General features: G+C 39.9%; 1 protein-coding gene across 2 annotated transcripts in view; it reads right to left on the minus strand.

Moving 5' to 3' along the window:
- Positions 1-27,045, minus strand: part of MAN2A1 (mannosidase alpha class 2A member 1) — a 123,740-nt gene that overhangs the window by 93,675 nt on the left and 3,020 nt on the right. For both annotated transcript variants that reach the window (XM_042787793.1, XM_032984041.2), the window contains exons 2-3: positions 17,042-17,302; positions 5,174-5,318 (exon numbers count right to left, since the gene is read on the minus strand). In XM_042787793.1, coding sequence (XP_042643727.1) covers positions 5,174-5,318; positions 17,042-17,302 — 406 coding nt within the window. The remainder of the gene's footprint in view (positions 1-5,173; positions 5,319-17,041; positions 17,303-27,045) is intronic.

Consider the following 27,045-nt stretch of genomic DNA (forward strand, 5'->3'; position numbering starts at 1 on the left):
TTTCTGCTTCTGCTCTATACTAACCTGTTCCTTACATTTTGGTGAGTCAGACAACAGTCTAAATAATCTGTGTTCCAAACCTGTCAAGAAAACTAAGTAGTTACATGAAAACCATATCCAGATATGGTCAACAGAAAACAAACCTAAAACTCCATGGAGTGTTAAGAGCATCAAACTTTTATGCTTAACTTTTCTTTTATCTTAACACTGCAATTAACTTCATAGGGCTATACAGATTTCCTCCTGAGAAATGGATACTGTCTTAAATAATAAAAAGAGGTTAATGTGAGTGGTAGTAAGATAAAGTTACTAATGTTATAGATAATTAATGAAGTGTTAAAAAGTAGTATTTAGACCTGGCATATGTCCACATATACTTTCACATTCATTTTTACTCTAGGTAGAAATTAGAAGGGGAGCGGTGGGGTATGGAGCTGGGGAGGGAAGATCGGTTTTAGTCTCATTCAATTCCACTTAATTGCTGCTTGTACTGGATCTATAAACAACCACATTCAGCAATAAAATATTCTGATCTGGCACACACATATATTACAAAGCTCACAAGTCTCAATTCTTCAATAATTTAATATGAAGACATTACCAAAATCATCACTGCCAAGAGAGCAATAAATGCTAGAGGTATCTTTCGACCCCTCGGGTCATTTCTGAATATTGTCTTTTAAGTCCTGTTGTGCTGGTTGACAACACTATGGTCCCTGAGCAGGGTTCTCCCCTCTAGAGTTCAGCTGCCTAATCCACTTTAGGCAGTCACATGAAATTGCTGTTGAAGCACATGAGAGCTAACTTAAGCGCCCTGCCAGCACAGCAGGTTATACAATCATTCATTAATCTGCTCCAGAAAGAAATGTCACCCATCTGTGAAGGCTATAACCTCACCCACCATAGCTATTTGGAAACTGAACATATCTCCATGGCCTCAGATTAATCTGCACTGGGTGAGTCCCCCCCTTATCAGACGTGCTACTGGGGCACTCATATCTGCCAGCAACTAAAAGACAATTATACCTGACACCGATCAAAAGTGTGAGGAGACCCACTGTCATACCTGACTTCCCAAGAACAGGTAAATATATTAGCTGCTGAAGGGAGAAGCTTGGATACCCCAAGTTTGTACAACCTGGCTGAATTCACATTAAAACAGTTAACTCAGATTCAGCAGAATTTAGCAACACGAAGTGTTCCAGAGCATCAGCATTTAAGTTATCACCCAAAACAGAACTTGAAACATAAGACGAGTCCCTTCCTTATGGATTCTGTTTCAAGGCAGTTTCTTTGCCTTTGAGCTACAGATTCTCACTAGCCTAACTGGTTATGTGAAAAGTTAAAGAGAAAGTAGCCTCAGACAGGAAGACATAAAATGTAATGAGAATTTAAAGCTTCTTCAGCTAATATAGTTATATCTTTATTGTCCCCACTTCTTGGTAAATATTTATCATGTACGTTGTTGCACTATAGATTCATTATGCCTTAAGCCTTTTTGCCAGAAGGCATTTCCTTTGCACCATGACTTTTAATCCTCTGTGGGAAAGGAATAATGTAACCATTAGCTATACAACAGATTTCAATACCCTGTTACAGATATTTTTTCTTTTTTTCAAGTGCTTATTAACGTGCAGTTTCATACTGCAGACAATTCCATAGAAACGTCCTTACTGAAAGCAGCACCAAGTCAGGAGATTTCCATGATAACACTCTTTGTAAAAACAAACAATAAGCAGTCTTGCATGATCACCTTTGGTGATAGAACAGTTTACACTTACCAGGATTATATCTCAGTTTAATTCTACTTGATATCAACTGAGAAGCCTAAAGAAGCTGGGAGATACTTAGACTGTATGCATGAGGAGATGCATATTTGTTGATTTTAGTTGCTGCTGGTGGAAGGACAGATACAATTTTATAGTAAAGCGAATACCTTAGATATTAAGAAGGAAGACTTTAGAAACCAAAACTAGACACCAGTAAGAAAGACAGCTGTCAAAGGTGAATAACATCACCATTAAGACTTCAGGCAAGTCCTTGGGAGTAACTTATGCAGGAAAAAAGTTGCAACGAAGATGAGACAGCTCTCACGATTTCACAGAATTCTTTAGACCTTATTATTGAAGGCGTAGACACAGAGAGGACTTACTTTGAAACAGCTGGAAGAACAAGTACCTTACTGCAGATTTAATAAGTGACTCCCTCCAAGACAGATACCTGAATGCTAGTAAAAATCAATCTCTGAAGCTAAACTCATTATAGCCAATACCCCTATATTTAGAAGAGGGACAGAGCAGTGCTGGAGTAGGCAAAATAGAAACAGATTAAACTTCATTAAATGGAGCTCTCAAATGCACGAAGAGACATAATTCAGATGTAAAATTAAGGAATAGACAGAAACATTGCAGACATACTTCCCAGGTAAGTAGAAAATTCCTAGTGAGAAAGTACATGAAATTCCATGATTAATAACACAAAAAGTTAATCAAGAAAAAGCGTTGATGAGGCTACCTCTGGTTGTAGAGCAGGATCTAGAGCACAACTGTATGCCTTGCTTGGTATACAGCGAGAGTGTAAATTGCAGTGACTGATGTCATCATCTACCAAAATAATCTTGATCTGAGAAGAGGTCCAGTACCTTCAAAACTCAAACTTCTTAGAATACACATGCTCAGTTGGTTACTTCTGGTAAGCAGAACTGGTGCTACAGGATGAACCAAACAGTAGATGAAGGCACCCAACACCAAAGTTTGTCAGATACAAAAGGTGTTGACTGTGAAAATCTACCACAGCTGATTATAGGAGACAAGACAGAAATCTAGATGTGAAGAAGAAAGTAGAAAGCTGGATGTCAGAAAGCTAAAGGTTAACTCCAAAGAGTCCTTCAGAATGGCAACTGAAATTGGTCAATTCTTCATGGAGTATTAACAAGACAGGCCTGGTATCACAGAGGAAATCAGTCCACTATATTCTCCTTTGGAAGACAGTTACACTAGGAATGTAAGTAAAATAAAAACATTTTTTTTTAAAAAAAAAAAAAACAAAAAAAAAAAAAACAAAAAAAAAAAACCAAAACAGATAAAACCAAAATTACTAGAACATGTAGAGGGGGAAAAAAAAATAAAAAAAAAACAGTGCCAGAACACTGAGCCCCTACTAAACCTCAAGACTTGAATGGACACCAGCAAAGTTTTTTGCAAAGCTCTTCTCAGCTTTCCGCAGTACATTCCCCAACAGCTCCCGAGCCTCATGCTCCTGTAGAGCTACCTCAGCACTGTGCAAGGGGTATTTGTTCAATCCAGATAAAATGATCACAGTACAGATGTGACACTAAGCAAGTGGCCTCCAGCAGGATGTCAATCATCCTCCCCCAATTAGGACATGATCCTACTAGCTTCAGCAGAAAGAAAGGAAAGGGTCAAATTCTATACCCCCTTCTAATAAGAACCAAGAGAATTAGAAGTTCTGCACATTCCATTAGGAAGGTTTCATACTCTTTAAATGACTGTACAGAATGTGGCTTCCTTCTAGGAAAGTTTTCAGTAGAAAGGATAGTTCTACAAAAAGGTAGATCAAAGTTTATACGGTTATTTTCCCTGAATATTTTTACTGTATCTATACTGTGTTATTGTAGCTGTTGTGACTGGACAATACAGTCCCTCCAAATTCCAGTAATTATTTTGTTTGAAAATGCAAGATACATACAAATAAAAGTCACTTATGCTCAAACTATTGTATCTTTCTTCACTCAGATCCACAGTACTTAAAACAACAAATTAAATTGTTAGAGATACACAGTAGTAAAGTTTAAAATCACTGAAATTGTGGTTTTCCACAATAACAAACAGGTTCACCAGCTTCTCATGGCCAGGGTACATATACCAAGAGTATACTATAGCAGTAAAATTCACTGCTTTTTGGTGTGTTTTACAGTCATTTCAAAATAAAGTGACACTTCCCCATTTATTACACAGTGAACATCCACTGGGAGGAAGAAGTGAAATTATGTAAGCATACCTAGGTTTCAGTTTAAATCCAGGCTTTATATTATACCACTGTAGGTTGGGGGCAGGGGTGTGCACAAAACAGTAAAGGAACTCTTACAGTAAAACCTTCAGATTTGTCATTGTCCAAAAAGCACATCTCTTTAGCACAGGCTGAGGGTTAATTATCTATAACAGTCCAAAAAGCCAAAATAAGAACAGGCCATGTTTAATGCAACAATGAATAAACTGACTGGGTTACTAGCAGAATTGTCCTGGTTTGAGCTCAGAGGGCAACTGAGCACCACAGAGCCACTCAACTCCCTTCCCTCCCAGTGATGAGAAGGGACAAATAAACCATGCTTGTGATTCAAGATCTGAGCCCTTCCTGAGCTCCTCCAGAATGGGACACTCCCTCATGCTGCAATCCTCCCAGAGCCAAACTACAACAGTGGAACTACTTTTTCCCACAAGTCCCTGGCCTTCTTCAGGCATAGTCACCTTGGTCATCCATGTGAAACACTTCACAGGCCATAAATCAGCATCTGCTCCACTGTAGATCCTCATGGGTGGCAGAGGGGAGGTGCCCTGCCATCTCACCACAGGATACAAGGGGGTCTCTGCTCTGGCACTCTCTTCACCCCCACCCCCCTTTCCTTTCTTCCTCCATTCCTCCACTGACCTTGGTGTTCATGCAGCTGCCGTAACTCCTTCGCACAAGTCCAACTCCTCCTCACCATGCCCCTTCTTAAATACGTTATTGCAGAGGCGCAGCTGACTGGCTCAGCCCTGGCCAGAGGCGGGTCTGACTTGGTGCTGGGGGAGCTTCAAGAAGCTTCTCACAGCCCACCACCCCTATAGCCCCCTCCCCTGCTACCAAGAAAACCCCTGCAACTCACTCAAACCCAGGACAAGGATGAACACAGAAAATCCATATTACCTTCCAATTATCAACACTGAAGTTCTACTCCAGTTAATAAATAAGTACATGTACAACTTTTATTGTAAGAGTTGACACTTGAAGTCAATAGCACTTGGATAATACTTCTGATTAACTGCCTTGATAGGCTTAAATCTAACATATTAAGTAGCATGCTTCAAAAAAATCCACATCTTAACAGAAATTACAATATACTTCTTAATTCAAAAGCCTCTAGATACCCAAGTCAATACAGTCAAAATATTACCTGGGTCATTATGTGAGTGAGGCACAACAAAAACTTGAAGAGGTTCACTGTCCCATTCATTTTCATTGTATGTGATATCAAATCCTTGTTTCCAAACGCCACCATCTGGATTATCAAAAGGAAGAATGTCATAGACATCCAACATCTAAAAAAGAGTAAAAGGAGTATAAAACATGAATTCATAACAACAATTCTGCTATTAAAAAACAAAGCTGTTTTCATCAAAATGGATCAGATTGTTCATTACACAGAGAGAGATGAAGTGTCAAATAGAAAAATGACAAATGAGAGTAAGTTTCAAGTCACACTAGGACACCCAAGACACAGCTGGCAGGAAGAGGAGCATTTGGCAGGCCCTGTTCTGAGGAAAAGGAAACTGATTAGATAAACAGTAGGAATAAGAGCCTTAAGTCACAAAAATTATGACAGCTCACAATGGCACTAGGGCAGGAGTGTAGGGAAAGGATTATACAGAATAGCACAATACACTAAATAGGGGAATGCAGAAGATGAAGAGGACAAACTGAGCGGTAATAAGGGATGACAACACTAAAGAAATTGAGGCAAAAGTCAAATTCACAAAAAGGGACTGAAAGAAACTATCAAGGAAAAATGTTCAGAACTATAGCCAACTGTTAACAAAGCTCCTTATAAATTCACTGTTGCCCAGTACACTAATTATACAAGAAAGGACATATTTCACTTGTCAATGCAAATAAGAAGATAACAGGCAAATAAAGCAACTCTAGAGCTACTGTGAAACTTAGTTAGTAGCAGATAGCTTCAGAGAATCTTCTAATGTGAGTTTAGACCTCAGTTCCACAGCTACCATGCTACCATATCCAACTTTTTTTTTTTTTTTTTTTTAGTGCTCTGGTCTGCTTTTACGAAAGGCGGCAAACTTTATGAGCTATCATCTGGACGACCCTTTTGATAGCACTGTAGTTTAAAAATCTTAGAACTAGACTTTAGTTTAGTTCTAACCCTGTGTTAGAATATGACAAACTTTCTTCAACAAACATTCCACTTCCATAAAAACAGTCTACAGGAATCAGTTACTACCTGAACACCACAAGAGTTAAAACTTTCCAATGGTAAGCTGTTTTCTGTTCTGCTAGGAAACTTTAGAGAAACACAGACATGAGAAACAAACATCTGACTAAAGAAGTTAAGGCCTTGTGATTCCTTGACTTTGGCTGGCTGCTAAAATGCACCCAAGTGCTCTCTCACTCTCCCTACTCAATGGGACAGGGGGAGAAATAAGATTAAAAGCCCATGGGTCAGAATAAAGACACGGAGATCACTTACCAATTACCATCACAGATAAAACAGGCCTGACTTGAGGAACATTAAATTATTGCCAATTAGAATAGAGTTGGATAGCAAGAAACTAAGACAAAACTAAAACATCTTCTCCCCAACCCTCTTCTAGCCTGGTTCAACTTCACCCCCCCATTCCCAACTCCTCTATGTCCTCCTATCCCAAGCAGTGCAGGGGTATAAGGGTTGTGCTCAGTCCATAATGGTTCCCCTCTGTCACTTCTTCCTCCTCACACTTTTTGCCTGCTCCAGCATGGGGCTCCTTCCACAAGCTACAGTCCTTCATGAACCGCTGAAGCATGGGATCCTCTCCACAGGCCACAGTCCTTCAGGAACTCCTCCAGTAGGATCCCCTATGGGCCATAGTTCCTTCTGAAAATGTGTAACTGCTGCAGCATGGGGTCCTCCACAGGCTGCAGGGAAATACTTGCTCCATGATGGTCTCCCTAACCTGCTCCAATGGCTAGAGCACCTTCTCTCTTTCCTTCTTCCTTCTTTTTTTCCCTCGTACCTTGCTGCCACACGGCGTTTTCCCCCTTCCTAAAACACATTCTCCCAGAGGTGCCATCACCCTTGCTGATGGAGGGCTCAGCTGTGTCATGTGGTGGGTCTGTATTGGAAATGGCTAGAACATCTGTGTCCAGAATGGGGAAGCTCTGGCCTCTCCTCACAGACACATCCCTGGAGCTCTCTGCTGCCAACACCTAGTGCGCTGGGTTTCTCTGGCAGGGTTTTTGGTAGTGAGGAAAGGCCTACAGCAGTGGCCCCTGTAAGAAGCTTCTCGAACGCTCCCCCAACTCCAAGTCGGACCCACCTCTGGCCAATGCCAAGCCAATTAGCAAACGTGGCTGCATCTCTGTGAGAACATAGTTAAGAAGATAACCTGAGGGCAGTGTGGTTGGGACTTGCGAGGAGGAGTTATAAGGGAGACACCTGTAAGAACATTGAGGTCAGTGGAAGGAAGACGAATAAAGGGGGGAAAGTGTGCCAGAGCAGAGAACCCCGTATCTAGTGGTGAGACAGCCGAGCCGCCCCCTGCCACACATGGAGGTCCATGGTGGAGCAGAGGCCAACCTGAAGCCTGCAGAAGAGCCCACACCAGGACGGGCAGCTGCACTTAAAGGAAGCTGGGACTCTGAGGGGAGAAGCAGTCCTCACTTCCCTCTCTGAGGGGAGAAGCAGTCTGGCACTGGGAGGACTGGGTGATGTGGGTGACCCACGCCAGATCACCATGGGAACAGCTGCATCTCATGGGGAGGACTCATGCCAGAGAAGGTTCATGAAGGACCGTCTCCAATGAGAGGGGAGCCAGGTGGAACAGGGAAGGAATGTGCAGCGTTCACCCCATCTCCCAAGAAGGAAGGAGTGGCAAACTGACTGTAAATCCCATCCCCTGCCTCCTGTACTGCTTGGGAGGAAGGAGGTTAAGAGATCAAGAGCAGAGCTGAACCTAAGAAGAAAGGGAAAGTGGTTGTGGATATGGTGGCACTTCTCACTGTCCCACCTTGTCTGTTAAGTGTTGCTTTTGTTAGCATTTGAAATAAAGTGATTTTTTTTTTTCCTTCCCCTAAGGAGTCTTTTTTGCGTGACAGTAGTGGGTGAGCCACCTCTCCCTGTCATTATATGGATTCCTGAGCCATTTTACTTCATTTTCTCCTTCCCATTCCTGATAGGGGGAAGGGGTAAGTGAACAGCTGCATGGTGCTCAGGTGCCCTCTGGGCTCAAACCACAACACCTGGACACCTGCACCCAGTACCTTCCATCCTCCACTCTGTGAAACACATATTTAAGAACAGTCAATAAAATATACATTCATCATGCACTCTTCACAAACTTCACTTATGTTTACCATAAAAATTTCCCACATCAAAATCAAAATGACATAACAACACTGAAAAAAGAGGAAATTTTGCACACACAATAAAAATCTACCCCTTGTCACTTTACCTCATTACAACAGAAGAATCTGCCAGTTATTTCACTCTGGCAATGTCCAAGCTAAGTCTTGGCCGTTACCACTCCCAGTTACCGTCTTTATCTCACCATTCTCACGCCCCAGGTTATGTGTCAAAAAGGACTGCAGTAGGTTGACCTTGGCTGGGTTGGCATCTGGCAGCCAGCCAAGGTCAATCCACCACAGGCCTTTAGCTTAAAATACAAAAAGAAGTAAATAATGATAGGTGGGAATACAAACCACTGTAATCCTAGAACTAGCAGAGCCACAGCTGGACCTACAATGTCCATACACTAGGTATCTACGGCCTGTATTAGTTTACTTGTCACATCACTGTCCCACCAGGATTGCTTCCACATTTGAACAGCATTGCTTAACGGAAAATACAGGTGCAATATTTGCAGATATGTGCATTCTGTATGGTCAGCTTGAAAGGACTAGGTAAGGATCACAGTGAAATTAGCCTCATACGAGATTTTCTTGAGGAACTGATTTTTCTGTAAAATGCAACCTTCTGAAGAAAATTAAGTGCATACTTGATAAAATTACCAGATACCAGTGACCTTAAGACTGATAAACTCTTTTGACATTTCAGCGGTGAAAACATATTTGTTTAAAAACCAACAATTCATGGAATTGCCAACATTCCTGTGAGTTTTTCTCATGGATGGAGCCTGAATTTCACAAGCAACTTTCTACGGTCTGCAAAATATCAATTTTTAAAGTCCGTAACAAACATGATTATTTCCCTAACATCTATTACCTTACATTTATCTCAAACCATGCTCCCATGATTATGGACTCAAAAACTGGAAACTGCAATTCAGGAAATAGATCCTGGAATCTTAACCAACAGTTGTCTGAAATAACTGCTCAATGACCTGACCCATCATCTAGAGAGGTTTGCTGCCTGCAAAGGGCCAAGATCCAAGACATTACAGAGAAACTGTTGAAACCTGTACAACTCACTGACTGCTACAACTTGTTTTTCTTCCATGTAGATACCACTGATACTGCCAGGGGCAACCCAAACTGCATGAAGTGACTACAGAGCTCTGGGGGCAATACCCAAATTCAGGGAGGCCCAGGCGGTGTCCTCTTCATTCCCATCAGTAAGGGGTAGGGGTGGAAGTGGAGGAAACCAATAGCAGAGGTCAATAATTGGCCTCAGAGCTGGTGTTGGCAACAGGTTTTGAGGTTCTAAAACCATGGGACCCTCTTTGCAGATCAGTGTCTGCTTCGGAGAGATGAGATCCAACTCATTAAGTGGGACAAAGGTATCTTTGCCAGGAGGATGGGTGACCTGTTAAGGAGAGCTTTTAGCTAGGAATAAAGGGGGAGGGAGAGTTACCAGCAGCCCTTTGAAGGAGTGACATGACATGACAGGATAAATAAAAAATAATTAAAAGAATTAAAAAAAAACAGTAAAACAGGGCTTAAGCATGGTCATCTCCAGCACTTATATGTAGCAAGGAAGTGCTTACAATGCACAATTACAGAGAAATTGTCAAAACTCTTTCTGGACAACAGCATGCTGGGTTATCTCTCTGAAGTACAGTAATGCACACACCATGGGGAATAAACATGATGAGTTAGAGATACGTATGCAGTCACAAGCGCATGATCTCATCAGCATCATGAAGGCATGGCAAGATGACTCTCATGGCTGTAAAGTTACAATGGAGATACACAAGTTGAAGAAAGACAGACCAGGAAGACAAGGAGGGAGAGTTGGCCTTTATGTGAGAAAGCAGCTGTTGTGCTTGGAGCTGGGCCTGAAGATGGATGAGAAGCCAAATGAAAGCTTATGGACAAGGACTAAAAAGCAGACCAGTATGGGTGACAGTGTAGTAGATGTCTGCCATATGCCACCTCACCAGGAACAACAAGTGGATGAGGCCCTCCATAGACGGATAGAGCACCCTCGTATCTGCAGAGCCTGGTCCTCATGGATGTCCTTGGTTTGAGTGAGTGGTGGGGTTTTTGGGTAGCAGGGGAGGGGGCTACAGCAGTGGCCCCCTGTGAGAAGCTGCCTGAAGCTCCCTTACCTCCAAGTCAGACCCCACCTCTGCAATAACATATTTAAAAAAGTGACTTGTGAGGAAGAGTTGCAGCATCTATGTGAACACCAAGGTCAGAAGAGGAATGGAGGAGGAAAGGTGTGGGGAGATGTGCCAGAGCAGAGACCCACCTGGATCCTGTGGTAAGACAGCAGGGTGGCCCCCCCGCCGACACCCACGGGGAGGTCTATGGTGGAGCAAATGCTGACATATGTCTCAGGTGCTGCACCCCAAGGAGGTCGGAATCCTGGGGGAAGAAGTAGCGCCCACTGCTGTAGTTTGGCACTGGGAGGATTGCAACATGTGGGGGTGTCCCACAGCGGAGCAGCTTGGGAAGGGCTGCATCCCGTGGGAGGCAGTCAAGTTGGAAAAAAGTTGTGGATTACTGTCTCCTGTGAGAGGGGGACCACTCTGGAACAGCGAGAACAAGCCTCAGAAGTTCTCCCCCCCCACCCCCCCCCCAAAGACAGAAGAAGCAGCAGCACTAACTGCACCCCCCCATTCCCTGCCCCCTGTGCTGCTGTGGGAAGGAGGCAAAGATATCAGGGACAAAGCTGAGCCCAGGAAGAAGGGAGGGGTTGGGGAAGGTGTTTTCAAGATGTGGTAATGCTTCTCACTGTTCTGCTCTGTCTGTTAAGTGTTGCTGTTAGTGTCCATATTAAATTTATGCTCTTTTTGTCTTTCCCTAACAAGTCTGTCTTTTGCCCATGACCATAATGCGTGAGACATTCCCCCCTGTCCTACCTTGAATCCCAAGCCTTTGTTTATTTCCTCCTTCTCAGCACTGGGGGTGAAGAGGGAAGTGAGCAGCTGTGCGCTGCTCAGTTGCCCTCTGAACTGAAACCACAACAATGGGGAACTTCAACCACCTCATTATGTGCTAAAGGGACAATACATTGCATAAGCAATCCAGAAAGTTCCTGGAGTGCATCAATGACAAATTTCTAATATAAGTGTTACAGGGACCAGTGAGGAGAAGTGCTCTGCTGGATCTCCTACTTGCCAACAATGCGGGGCTTGTTGGGGCTATGAAGGTCAAAGGCAGCCTTGTCTGCAGTGACCATGAAATGGTGACATTCAGGACACTGAGAGGAGGGAGAAGGGTATAAAACCGGTCTCCAGGAGAGCTGATTCTGGCCACTTTGCTTGGCAGAATCCCACAGGATAAGTCCCTGGAATGAAAACAGGCCCAAGAAAACTGGTTAATATTCAAAGATGACAACCTCCAAGCTCAAGAAAAGTCCATCCTAACAAGTGTGAAGTCAGAAAAACATACCGGGAGGCCTGCATGGATGAACCAGGAACTCCTGGCAAAACTCACACAAATACAGAGCATAGAAGCAGAGACATACCATATTGTAGGAATACATAAACACTGTCTCAGCATTAGAGATGAAGTTAGGAAGCTAACACCCAAATGAAACTGAATCTGGCCAGGAATTTCAAAGGCAACAAGGGCTTCTGTAAGTACACAGGTGACAAAATGAAGTCTAGTGTCTGCTGCTGAATGAGACAGGGGACCTGGTAACACAGTACATGGAAAAGGATGAGGTACTGAACAACATCTTCCCCTCAGTTTTTACAAACAAGACCAGGTCTCAGAGACATGGGGAACACTTTGGAGTAAGGAACATGTGTCCTTGGTGGGAAAGGGCCAGGTCAGGGAATAATTAAACAAACCGGACATACGTAAGTCCATGGATCCTGATGGAGTGGACCCATGAGTGCTGAGGGAGTTGGCTGATGTCACTGCAAGGCCACTCTCAAGAACCTTTGAACAATCGTGCTGATTAGGAAAAGTGCCTAAGGACTGGAGGAAAGCCATGTCACTCCTATCTTCAAGAAAAGCAAGGAGGAAGACCCAGGAAGCTGCAGGCTGGTCAGCCTCACCTTGATTCTCTGCAAAGGTGATAGAACAGCTAATTCTGGAAACCATTTCCAGGCACATGAAGGACAACATAGTCATCAGGAATAGTCAGCATGGATTCAACAAGGACAAGTCATCCTTGACCAACCTGAGAAACTTCTATGATGAAATGACTGGCCTGGTAGATGAGGGGAGAGCAGTTGATATTGTCTATTACAGTGGATATTCCATGTGTCTTTTGGCACTGCCTCCTGTAACATCATCATAGAGAAGCTGCTGATGTACGGGCTGGATGAGCAGACAGGGAGATGAACCAAAAAACAGCTGAACAGCCAGAGGGTGGTGATCAGTGGCACGAAGTCTCATTGGAGGTCAGTAACCAGTGGTGTACTCAGGGGTCACTACTGGGTCCAATCCTGTTTAACATCATCACTAATGATTTGGGTGATGGGGCAGAAGTTTGTAAACACCACCAAACTGGGAGGAATGGCTGATACACCAGAGAGTCATGTTGCCATGCAGAGTGATGTTGACAGGCTGGAGAAATGGGTTGACAGGAACCTCATGCAGTTCAACAAGGAAAAGTAGAAAGTCCTACACCTAGGGAGGAACAATCCCAGGCACCAGTGCATGCTGGGTACCACCCAACTGCAAAGCAGCTTGGAAGAAAATGACCTGGGAGTCCTGGTGAATGACGGATTGAGAATGAGACAGCAATGTGCCCTTGCAGCAAAGAAGGCCAGTGGCATTCTTGGCTCCATTAAGGAGGAGTGTTGACAGCAGGTCAGGGGAGGTGATCCTTCCCCTCTTCTTATTATTGGTGAGGCCACACCTGGACTGTTGGATCCAGTTCTGAACTCCTCAGTAGAAGAGAGACATGGACACACTGGACAGAGTCCAGCAAAGTGCCACTAAGATTATGAAGGGACTGGAGTAGCTCTCCTATGAGGAAAGGCTGAGAGAGCTGGAACTGTTTAGCCTAGTGAAGGCTTGGAGGGATCTTATTAATGTGTAAAGTGTGAAGAAAGAATGCAGATAAGGAAGAACCAGGTTCTTTTCAGTGGTGCCCAGTGATAAGACAAGTCAGCAATGGGCACAAACTAAATCACAGGAGTTTCCTCCTGAACATCAGGAAACACTTTTTCCCTGTGAGGGTGACTAGCACTGGCACAGGATGTGCAGGGCGGCTGACAATCTCCATTCTTGGAGATACACAGATAGACAAGGTTCTGGGCAACTGGCTGTAGGTGACTCTGCTTGAGAAGGGTGTTGGACCAGATGACCTCTAGAGGTCCCTCCCAGCCTCAACCATTGGGTCATTCTGTGTTTCAGATGTTAATCTGAAGCAGTCAGAAGAAGATAAGAGAAAGATTAGGACTCAAAAACTTCCACGGGAATAAAAGGAAGCCAGATAAGGCTGAAATCACTGCACTTATGCCAAGACATCCAGAAGACAGACATTAAGTCAATTTTATCTTTCATCCATCATCCTCACTAAGGTTTGTGCAAAGGATTAATTACAAATTACATCATCACTTGACCAGGTTACATGACTGCAAGTGAAGAATAAATTCAAAGTACCTAGTCAGTAAAAAGCAAAAAAGGTTAAAGACAAGTACTTCCTCCTGGACATATTTTAATTTAATTTCTATGCATAAAATATTGATATAGTAAGCAAGGACTTTGTAAAAACAGAAGACAAATAGAAATTCAAAAAGGATGCTGCCTGTCTTCATTATGACTGCTTCAGAAAACAGTCATGTTGTTACAAGCTTTTCAATTAAAACATCTGAAAACTTCTCAGTTGTCTTTTTTTCTATATGGGCTTATTCTTATACTGAGGGACTCAAACTGCTGAAATAATGCAAGTTTTGGGTAAACATCACAATATTTAGCCCAGAGAACACTAAACAACAGCACAAAAGAAAAAGCATAGTTCATGACTTCAGGCCACCTTTAAGACTGGTTTTTAAAAGGAACAACATTACTGAGCACAGTGTTAGATTGTTCAGTAGTTGAAAGGGACAAGAGGAGACACCTCACTGTATTAGCTAAAAGACCTTTCAGCTCAGTATGATGGTTATTGAGAATTCCTTTTGAGCACAAATTCCAGATACTTTTTGAACTACTGATCAAAAAAAAAGTGTCAGGTGATAACCGTATTTAATACAGAGTTCTTAATTTTGTTGGGTTTATTACCTAGCTCCATTTTGATATTTTGAAAAAACTACATATTAGTCTCCTGTTTAATCTGAATTACATCAATTCTCAATTCAGTGTTATTTTCAGTGGCCAGCTCTATTACAGTTTCCTACCTGCTCAGAAACACCACAAGTAACAAAGTATAAAATTTCTCCATTTACAATTCCTTCATGAAAAAAATCCTTTAGCTATTCTACCCAAGCATCTTTTGGGTCTCACATTACTAGTAGCCTGTTTTGTCTGATTTATGCAAAGAAAATACATTTCTCTGAGTATCAAGTTCTGGTAATAAATCTTACTGAAATATCACAAAGGTTTTTAATCAATATCTGAATGCATTCTCATAATGGTTTCTCCATTATAGGAGACTAAAATGAACTCACATAATTTATTCAGTGAAGCCTCTTTTGCCTTCATTCTCTAAAGTTATTTTTACTCAAACACTATGTCTCACCTATATTAGCTCTTACTTCTTTCTAGTCTCTCATTTCTTTCTCACACATCCACTTAAAAGACAATCACAGAAAAGTAAGGTCTGAATCTGTGGGTTTAGGTTAACGTTTATGAGCAGCAGGTAATCAACACTTACAAGCTGTTTTAGAATTTCAAATATAATTAAAAAAACAATGCTCCAAATAACCTACTCAAAATTTCTCAGTCTTCATAAAAAAATCTAGAAGAAAATAAATTAACTGAGCTTGCAGAATACAGCAGGCTTGGCAAAGTGTTAAACAGTAAAACTGTATTCAAATACAGTAATTTAGATCAGCTCATTAACATGGTCTGATAGGAATTCTGCTAAAGTCAAGATCTTAGATTCCATAACTGAAATGTGGGCCAGATTCGTAAGATGAAAAACTGTATACAGAAGCAGTATTAAAGTGGCTTAATGATGATGATGGGTAACTCGCTGAGTACAAGGTACTAATGCAATGACACGAAAAATATTAGAGCCTGCCCGCCCTCCCTGTGCAAGGCAAGGAAAGAAAGTGTGATTAGGGTAACAATATTAAAATTATTCCATGCTATATTTGTTACTTAAGTACATGCATATAACCTTAAAAGTAAAGAAAATTCTCAAAAAGCAGTGTAGCTACTACAGCCTACCATTAGGTAGGTAGGTACATTAGGTAATAGTAAGTACATGTTCTGACATTCTGCAAATGTGAAGCAAAACATAAGAACAGTTTAAACAAACATGTTTTACTTTCCATAACAGCTTAACAAGTCCAAGAATTTAAGACAACACACGTTACCTCAAAATACACAATCTACATTTACTATAAGTTTTTTCTAATGCATCTAAAAAGGCACATCACTTAATGTGGTACAGACTGTACAAGGAATAACTTGTTAACAATCCAGTAACTTGAGAACACGTAATCATAGGTCCACATGCTTTACTTTCCTACACAGAAGTCTTAATGTACAGTAGAAAGATGAACAGTTAAGATACCGCCTTTTAAAAAAAAAGCATCTACAACACATTAAAGTGGTGCCTATCCCTGAAGAGCTTAAAGGCATTATGAATGATACATCAGAGGTTACAATTGTTCTAATATGTGTACTTATTAATCTTAAGTCTACTGTCTTTCTCCTGCAATAGAAATACTTTCACTTCTAGAATGAGAAAAATGGACTTCAAAATTTAATCTTTTCTTCAGAGTACTATGAATATTTATAGTACTCCCACAAGACTCCAAAAACCAGTACAGATCACAAACTTCGCGTAGCATTCTCAGTGCTCCTGAAACACCCCATTAAAACTGAATATATAAGAGTCCATGAACTCACAAGCATCACCAGAAAGCAAAATAAATTCAACTTAAGTGTCTGACTTCAAAAATTTCAACCTCCCAAGTTCATGCCAACCAGTCAACATGGTGTATGCTCCTCCTTTCTGATTAAAGTGTCTATACAAACCGGAGACACACAAGAATGCTGAAATACAGAAGTGGCAGACATTTAAAAGGGAACACAGTACCCCGTGATTCTTTTAAATTATATGTTCTTGAGCATTCTTTACTTCTCCATCAAGACACATATACCCCTAAAATGCAGAACCTATTTAAATCAAGACTATCCACTATTTCTAGTTTATTTGTTGTCAATTTTAGAACAATTTGGGGAAACCAAAACACTTTCAAATTTCTTCCAAAGAACTTCTGATAGTATGGGACAATAAACCGAGTGTAACACTGTTTTTTATTCGGGTTTTTTAAGAGATTTTAAGCTAAAATGTTGGTTCTTCATAATCACTATTCCATTTCTAAACAGTTTAAAAGAGGTTAAAAGGAACAGTTTCATAACATCTGTTAAACACAAGAGCCACTTGAACAATTCTATTATGTCTTAGATGAGGATCTTGCTATCAAGCTTTTAGGAGTAACTAGATATTTTCAGAATTAAAAGGTAATGACAGCTAGGACTCCAGCAGAATAAGAGAGAAAGACATACTGCTTACCTGCACACCTGAACCGTGACTTCCACTTTTTGAAGCGAACACACAGTCCTCAGAATCAACTGCAAGCATAACTGAAGCAGAAGGAAAGAGCTCAGAGACAGATCCTTGACTGAAGTTTATAGCCTCTGGATTTTTTTGACCATCCTTTACCGATTCACTCAGATTGATCACAGAATCTCGTATGTTTGAAATAATCTCATTATTTTCTGCCAACAGACGTTCTAAATGATCTATTTTTTCTTGCAAAATTGAAAGCTGACCCTGTAAAGAAAAAAGCAAAGTCTAATTATTTCTCAGACCAATTCTTGACAGAATTAAAGAAACAAAACAAAATCAATTTCACAATAGTATATGATCACACAAATTGAAATAAATCTTTATTCTCCATTTTATGTAAAGACAAGCTAATAAGAAACTGAACTAACATATGAAACCTTCTCGTTTCAGAATAAGGGAAAAGAGCAAAAGTTATTCCACTATGAACTTGAATTTGCATCACAAGACATAATCAGTGATACAAAGATCTTCTTAAAAGGTCACACTGTTTCAAGTACCAATTACGTCAACTTCAACTTTTTTCAAGTCTTTCACAGATTTGTGGAAATCTGATGTTTTCATTTATCATGAGATCCGAAAATCAGAGGAAGTTATTTTTTCAGAAGGCACTCACATCACGATGGGATTAACAGGATTTTAGGTTTTTCCTGTACATGTAAAATAGTATTTCACTAAATACTGGGTTTCTTATTTTCAATATAATTTATAGAGAAATTAACAGAAGCACTTAATAAGGGTAAAATATCCCCTAACAGCCTGGTCATAGTAATAATCTGTATAACTGGACCATTACAAACATCAAAATTATCCTGTAAAAGACAGCTCAAACTGATAGCACTTTCAGTCAAAAGTTCATACTCAGTTGCCAAACAACAGAATTTTGTATATTATTCTAGTGTGCACCACAAGAAGGATATAGAATAACATCAGTGTGAATTGAAAGAAGTCAGCGCATCTCCCAAAGCAACTTGGAAGGAGAGACAGATACCACAAAGCAATTTAATAGCATCTAATCACTGTATTGGTGGAATACAGGAATGAGCATACAGAACAAGATACCTGGAAATGCTATCGCCCTCTTATGTACTAGCCACTCCTTCCAAATGATTTGATCTATGCTTTTTTCTTCAAGCATGCGTTACCTTTCACAGAATCACAAAAGGCCAGATTATTTAACATGCTTTTAGGAATATTTCATTTTAACAGTAATTTCTTTCTTTCCTCAGACTGACTTCAATGTAACAAAAGTAAGAAAAGATAAGGAACAAAAAGCCAGTCACTTTCTATTATTAAAGTTGTGACCAGACCCCAAAGCATACATGTGATTAAGTTTTTTCAAGAAGCTGTCATTACAACAAAATTCAGGCATTTATTTTTTACCAAATTACACTCAACACAAATAACATCAATTCAGTGGACATCTACTCTGTGACCTATGATTTTAATGAGAAGTGAAACTTTTCCATAAGACCAATGCCCTATTTACCAAGTAAAATAGAATAATATTAGAAACACCTGTACATGTCACTTTTTAATTCTTTGACAATAATTCACTTGAGGTCTTTGCATTTTCCTTTTAAGGGACAAACTGCTTTCCTCAAATGCCAAGTTAATTCCAGCTTCTGTAGTCAAGCTGCAGTTTGCAAAGGATTAATCCTCCTTTCTAAATTGTGATTTGCACTTTCTTTTAAATTCTGTTCACTTTGAGAAATCTGCAGAAATAAAAAAAAAATCCACCCCTTATGAAGAGATACCTATCCAGCCTTTTGGATTCTACTAAATCATCATTCCTATAATTCTATCTTTATGAAAGTTCTTTGTAATTCTGCAGAAGATATGTTTTAGTATTGTTCAACCTGTTGGTAAATTTGTTCCCTCATTTTCTGGGCAGTGTAAAGTGCTGACCCACTGCTTCATTTTTTTCTTAGATTGATACAATCCGAAAATAATAGCAGGTTTTAAAATGCAACACAGGCACATAGTTATTGCTTCCCAAAAGTCAGAAATATATTTTGACAACAGATCCAGATGAAACTAATTGACATGTAGGGCCAACATCCTAGAATCCCAACAGTTCAAAGACAAATACCAGAAACTTATAAAATAGATGAACTGAAAACAACAGGAAATCAATATGCAGATGATTGGATACTGAAAAGAAAAAAAAAAACAAACCTGTAGTCCCATGCCCCCTGGTGGCACAAAAGAAACAACCAGACTGAAATCTCAAATACTACACTAAAGGTAGTGTGTACACATTTCTGTGTAAAACTGGTATTTTTCCTTTCAATGTCTGTGACATTTTAAAAGAAAGATTTCTCTACTCAGAAAACTAATAACCTATTATGCCACTCACGCAAAAACAACATATATGAAATAATACTGATTGGGGTTTTACAGGCTGCCCAACATGGGCTCTGATCTCTAGATTCCTAGGAAGCTGAAGTACAGCTGCTATCTGTACAAATTACCACCTGCTTCGCTGTAACTATAGTTCACCAAAGCTACCAAGTGCGTAAGTAGCTAAAATACTGTTTGCACCTATCCCACCACTATATACACTGCCCCTACAACTGTAAAATCAGACAACTTTAAAAAAATTTATATTCTCATTCATGTATGTTCCAGAAATATTTTACCTCTTCCTACAAGAAAATAATTTTATATTGCTTAGCAATAGCCTGTCAAATACTTGCTCACAGATTACACCACCAATCTGCTTTATGTCATCTAGCCAATTATATATAGTCTCTCCAGCACTGGCTAATAACAGACAAGGGAGGGGGGAGGGTTGAAGGGGTGGGGAAAACCAAACCACATCACACGTTAAAAAAACCTATCAAATACATGTTTAGACTAATCCTTCCTTTGGCATATACTGTCAACCTCTAGCAGTCAGATTTAAACTTGCAGTTTGGAGGTCATGTAGTATTTCTTATCTCTAAGACAGACCTTCATCTAAGTTATACTTTAAACCTTCAAATACCTACAATAACTAGTTCTACCATTTTATTGTTTTTTTTTTATGTGACAACATCCTTTGCTTCGTAAACTAAGCTCCCATTTCCAGTGTCACAAGAACTAGTAATCTGTTCTTTAATCATCTTTAAACAACAGTGATTTCATATGTTCCTATATACTTCCAGCAATAATTTATTTTTAAACTGGAAGGTTCAAGTCTACCTATGACTCTGAAGAGAAGTGATTTTTAGAAGTCTGTGAAAGTAAGTTACTTTAATTTTGGAGATAGATATTCTGTTACTTGAAGAAAGAAATCCTTACAAAGATCTCCCACTGTGGAACTTAACAGAGGACATTAATGAAGGCAATACTGCTTTCTTTTCTGAAGACTTTGAGATTCATCATGCCTCTCTTCTAAAGCATTTAAACATGCCATGTACTAACTCAACTTGAATGCAAAACATGAAATAAAAAGCTACAGGCAGGAACATGTAACCATGACCTCATGCAGTACTCAAAACTGACAGGCAACCAAATCTTTCATATTCTAAAAATATTTTCAGTTTCTGTTGCAAAATGCATCAGCCATGAGAGTTAACTTTAACAACAGTGTCACAAACTAGAAATGGATCCCAGCTTTCATTCAGCCTGAAAGTAGTTAATACCAAGAATCCATTCTCAAATCAAAAATTTCACATGGATCCAAATTATGCAAAAGGTAGGTCTATTTTCATTGCATGTTCGCCTTTTCTCCTTACTTATTTTAAATAGATAGAGGTAGAAAATGCCTAGAACACAGTATTCCATAGTAAAATTATTTTAAAATAAGGTAATAATGGAAAATATTGCAACTCCTAAAAAACAATTAACATATGAAAACAAATGAAATTCAGCTTCACGATTTTTAGAGGAAGACAACTGACTTATACTTCCCAACTTAAAATATCACAGCCAAACTACAGAACAGTGAAGTTACTCTAAAACTGTTCCAACTCATTGATTGCTAGTAACAGATGTTGACTTACTAGTAAAACAGATTCGAAGCATGTTACAGTGTCATTAAATAGGTCTAATTAAAATAAACCACACGGGTCTTTCCCATTACTAAAAATGCACTCTACCAGTATTTTGTTTTAAAATAAGTTTGAAAATTTTCCACACATTTAGGGGTGAGTGGGGGGAATTTATTTTTTTTTAATCTGAGCAGAGATGCACTGATTTTACCTTAACCAATTCTGCCTGAAATTTAATCTACATGGCTTTGTAGACACTGGATAACAAAATTTTGCTAGCTGCACAATTCACAAATGTCAGCAGATCTCCCCCTGATTTTATGGCATCAGGTTGTCTCAGGAAAGAAGTAATCCTGATCCTAGACTTTGAGCCCTGCCTTTCCAAGTACAGAAAACTGGAGGTACACTGTCTGGGTAAGTATGTCTTAGTTCAAGTGAACATCATTAAAGGATGCTCTGTTAATCTATGTGGTTGTTTTAACCTAAGGAAATGCAAAGGAAATTTATGTGAATCACCTGGATTATACAAGCAGTTAAGTTTATAACAACTTTGCCGTCCAGTTTGTTCTTTCATTTCTCTTTGCCTTTATATATTATTAACAGTATGCAAACAAAGATTTTATTAAAAAGCAAGAAAGGTAACCCTGCTGTTACTGCACAGCAAAGGAACTATTTCCACAAGAAGTGCGAAGTATCAGCAAATCCAACAGTACTGAAAGTAGCCACAGCTGCACTGGTAGGTGAATAGCCATCACGAGTGGCACATCTGTTCACCGACCCCTATGGTTACACAGGGTTGGACTTAACCAACAAAATCTTCCCATGTGAGGACAGCACAGACCAGCACATCCTCCTCCCACTTGGAACAAAAACCGTCCATGACTGCTAGCTGCACTAAGAAACCTACTGCTACCGCCACATGAACCAGCTACATAAACAGCTCCTTATGCTTCTGTCAGTCTGAACCCTTCAGCAGTTTTCATGCCCCAAATATGCCAAAGCAGTCTGCTTTCCCACTGCCCTCTGCTTGTCCTTCTCTGTTTGCTTCTGACACTGGTCTGATCTCTAGCAAGGACTCTCTCCAGAAAGGAGCATAATGCCACCCAGAACAAGGAGGGAAGTCCAATAACACAATGAGATCAAGCTGTTTTATTCTGGGGAAGTGAAGAATGAACAGTTTATCCTATCTAAGTACTGTACATTGCAGAAAGGATATTAGTTGCAACTTTCATTTCCTCAGTGAACATTCACTCCTCTAAATGCAGTTGCTTTCAACAGGCCACTAATGATCATCACGATAAAGACAGCTAGCTCTAATAATTGAAGTGGGAGTATGACAGACCTACAGATGAGGAAATCTCATGGAAATAGGCAAGCAGAGGAGAAATCCACATTAAAGACTTCTGAGGTTATCTGGAACTTAATTATCCGTATTCAGACTCAGCCAGCAACCACCGAGTGCTTGGTTCAAAACCATTCTCCTCCTCACCCACATGAACAAGCAGGAGACCACAGAGGGGCTGGCAGTGTCCTGCATAAGAGGTTCTGGTGCACCAACGATCTGTGGTGAAGAAAGCAGAGTAACACAATGAACAGACTTCTTCGGTGGACATGGAATTCAATTCAAGATCATTGCCTATACAGATTTACTGCAGTAAGCAGTGGAGAAACTGGAGTAAAAAAGTCTCATTTTCTGGCTGCACTGAATCGCAGTCATCTTTTCTGCACCAGTCTTGTCAATAACTATTTCCAGGCACATCTTTGCAAATCACACATTAACATTATTAAAGTCTTGATATAAATCTCTGATCAGATGCTAGCATACCAAGATGGTAAGACCAAAAAGCATGCTCTGGTCACTGTTAGAGCACTGTACAGTGAACAGAACATAATAAATCTCAAATTAAGTGCTCCCTTCCTGTACAGAAAAAGCAAGCAGGTAGAAGATAAAGATGCAACCTAATGTAGCATCAAAGCTTAATATTTGAACACACTATTTCAGCACGTATTCACACTGCAAGGTAGGACACAGAATAAAAAAAACAAGCATACAACACACCAGTCAAAAGGACAAGTCATGGTTTAAAGCCTTTATTAATCTGGGCAGAAGGCTGACATGCATTTGTAATGATGAAAATTACGTAAGTAATCTTGTTAATAATTTCCTACCTTTAAAGTACCATTTAAAACAAGCTTACTTTATGAAGACACTGAAATTCTTCTGAATTAACTGAACTACAGAATAAAAATCGTTCCTCTTAAAAAATTAGAAAGTTCTATTCCAAAGATGCAGCAGCCTGGCAAACAGATTCTAAGAAGCTGACGAACTTGAATACTGTTTTACCAAAGGAGCAAAACCACAAGTGTTTAATGTACTACCATGCTAGACTTAAGTTTCGTGTACTTTACAGAAGTAAGTGTAAGGCACACTGCTAGGGACTAATTCGACACCATCATCAGCTATCTGAAGGCAAGGAGGAAGGAAACGGAGATGGCGACAAATCTAGAAATATTCCCTGTTCAAAGTAAATTAATCTGAAGAATGTTCACTACTACTCCGGCTGATATGTTTCAGGTTCATTTCCTTTTCGAGACCCCTCCCTGCCCTATACTGAACTTTTATTTAAACAGATAACAGTACAAACCTGAAACACAGCTTACATGGCATTAAGCATTTGAGCATTTTAGTAATGTTTATTTTTATTTAAACAAGACAAAATTTGAAATAACAAAATTGTGTGTCAGACAGAGAAGGTCAAGTAAAAGCAAAGTAGGAAACTTTCTCTCTGCATTTTGTTTATACCAGCTAAGTTAGGCACTGACTCTAGATAGCAGAAACAAGTGCTCATTTATAGGCAGTGTTACTACTTTTCTGAAAAATACATTTTGCACCATATTTAAAGACTGTGATTGAAGAAGGCTATAAGTTTTCCCTTGACTGCTGCTTAGCCAAAACTTTACAACACAAAATGTGCAAACAGTAAAACAAATACACTTTGTGAACATTAGGAAGTACAAAGAATTGTTACTGACCTGCAATTATGTTCACAAAGACTGCTCCTTCTCCATTACAAGGTACTACAGATCAGAAGAAGAAACCCTAAATTTTCATTATCTTATGCTCAGGATCATTCTTGTGATACTTAAAGGCTTTTAGATTGTGAGCTTGCTAAGTATAGTTAATAGAGTTTTGTTTGGTTTTTTTTTAAGTCAACATATTAAAAATCTCGGAAAATGATGATTCCTTCAGTGACTTTCTTCACCCAACATTCAACCTCCTCTGATGTGAAGAATGCTACTAAAAGTCAGTGTGCCCATAATTTTTCTGCACTGAGAAGTCAGAAAGTGACAACTTCAAAATTATGTGCAACCTTAACTGCCACTATTCACATTTTAGAGTAAAACAAGTATTTCCTAAATACCTGATCATGCTGATTCCAATACTTCTGCATACTGAAGTCCTGTTCCTTGTTATTCAACATAGGTCTGAAAGCTCCCAAACAAGCTCATAAAATACACCAATTACTAAGAACATGCAGCAACAAAACGTGTGTATTTATAGTCCATGTAAGCCATTGTTCTCAGCTACTTCACTAGGCAAGGCACCTAGCAAAACTCTAGCTGGAAAAGGTGTTTATGGTGTATCACGAGCTATTTCAAAACAGGAAACATACAGATTTGCTGACACTGAAATGAACCGAGGTTTGCACTGCACAGAATTGGGGCATGGTAACTACCAAGCCTGAGCGGATATGCTGAAGTAACAGCCACCTAATGGAGACTCAGGGCTCACTGAAGGTAGGGCTTCCTTACGGTAGGGGAAGTACTACCTCAGCAGTACTCGAGAGTAAAGTTCAAAAAGTGCCTTTGTTCAACACACAGATTCAGAGAACTGCTGGTGTTTCTGCCATATATTTAGTCCTAATTTCCTACTATTACTGCTCCACCCTACTGTGATTCATATTTTGGCCAGGTGGTACTACTATCAAATTATTGGCAAGCTCAGATGAAGTAACACTCCATACTGCAACAATCACTTCTTGCACCATTTGTGCAGAAGTGTTTGATGCATTGTGTAGACGCGTCGAAAGCATGAATCCAGTAAAGAAGCTTCGGCCGTACCACCAAAAGCCAGGCCACTTAATGTTTTGCTGGAAGGACACTGGAAACAGAAGAACAAGCCAGCTGCTTTTAGAGGAACTGTACTTGATCACCTCCGCTGAATGCAATGGAACTACTGAGCCCATAAAAGCAGTTAACACACATTAAAAGATCAGAGTAAGCTTAAAATAATGGTGGTCAAAGGTGGTGGTGGTGGGGACGGAAAGAAAACAGAAGGGAGGAAAGAGAGAGACCTTATTCAAATAACAACTGTTTAGAAAAAAGAAAAAAGGATGGTAGTTGCTGTATGTTTGTGCTTTGCCTTTTAATAAATTTTAACGGAAAGACCAAATATATAAAGGAGCAATCATTTAGTGCCATTCCAGTTATCAACCAGAATCACGGCAGACTTAAGTTTTAAAAATGTTATTTCCACAAACAAGCTTGCACACAGTAAGGATATGTCCTACAAAAGCCAAAGCAAGCTGTATGAAAGCCGTTAGAGGAAAAAAACCTGTGTCCAAAGCATCACCTATCAGGTAGTGACAGAGCATGCTGTGTTGTGTTGCTGTTTTGCTTTGCTCCGGCATAAAATTCACTACAAATGACAAAACTACACAAAGACCACATATTTCTGAACCAAGATACGTTTACAAACAGTTTTGGTTTTTTTTTGGTTTTTTTTTTCCCCAAATTGGATTTTTAATGTATGACATGCATGCTTAGGTATGAACCTAGCAAAATTTAGCATCAGAAGAAATATTCCACAAGCTTCTGTAAATGATCAGCTTTTATGGATCTAAGTCAAGGTAAAATTAGTTGAGAAAACAAGCCATGTTAGGTTAATGATTTTTTTTTCTGTTTGGGTCCAAAATACAGAATAGATTAATATGTGACTATCAGTACTTGGTATTCAACGTTATACAGTAACACAGGCTCTTCAAGATAAGCTGCTTACGGACTTACTCCAGACTTGATTTGAATGTATTTTTCATTTAGTAGCTACCAATTTGGCCCACAAATCACTCACACCTAACACTCGCTGCACAAGAGATGGCACAGGACTAACCACCAGAGTGAACCTCTCTCCACTGTACAGTCACATAAGATTTCTCAGAGAATTCTGTGTTATTACAGTCAAAAACAATATACTCAACCACTTTTCCACTATATTCCACTAGAAGACTCTTACACAGCAATCTGTACTGACAACCAGTACAATAATAATCTAAGAATGCACCTAAGGCTGTTCCTCCACCCTGAGCTCGTCTCTGCACAATGTTATAACATTGTTCCTAGCCTGAGACAGGGCAGTAGGACACATCACAACTTGAGATGTGCCCTGAGACAGGAACATCCTACAGCTGGGAACAGACTCAGAGAGAATGACAGAGCTTGTGATATGGCCATTGTATGAAAAATATACCCCTGACAACCAAGCAGGATCCATAAAGATATATGCAGGAATTATAGAGGAGAGGCCAGTTAAGTCTTGATCTCCATGTACTACAGGTACCTAATCTTCCCAAAATTAACAGGGACTTTAGTTCTATGGCAAGATACAGATCTTCTGATACTATGATGTAAATGTACCACCAATGACAAGGCCATAAATCCCTTGAGCTCAACTTCTATTACAGTTACCACAATGTCATCTTTACCATGGATGGGTGTGCATAACATTCACTATAAAATTGAGTACTGTTGCCAACTTTTGCAAACCCAACCCCTAAAAAGACATGATGCTACCACTGTCCCCCAGGTCTGACCACAGGTGATGTTTAGCACTGCTATGAAAGGCATTTATAAGTATTTGGTTGGAGAGTATATAAAGGCATTTATCTACGGATATTCACCCATCCCGGGAGATCT

The sequence above is a fragment of the Tyto alba genome, unplaced genomic scaffold (assembly GCF_018691265.1).
Source record: "Tyto alba isolate M040663 unplaced genomic scaffold, T.alba_DEE_v4.0 Super-Scaffold_13, whole genome shotgun sequence".
NCBI lineage: Eukaryota > Metazoa > Chordata > Aves > Strigiformes > Tytonidae > Tyto > Tyto alba.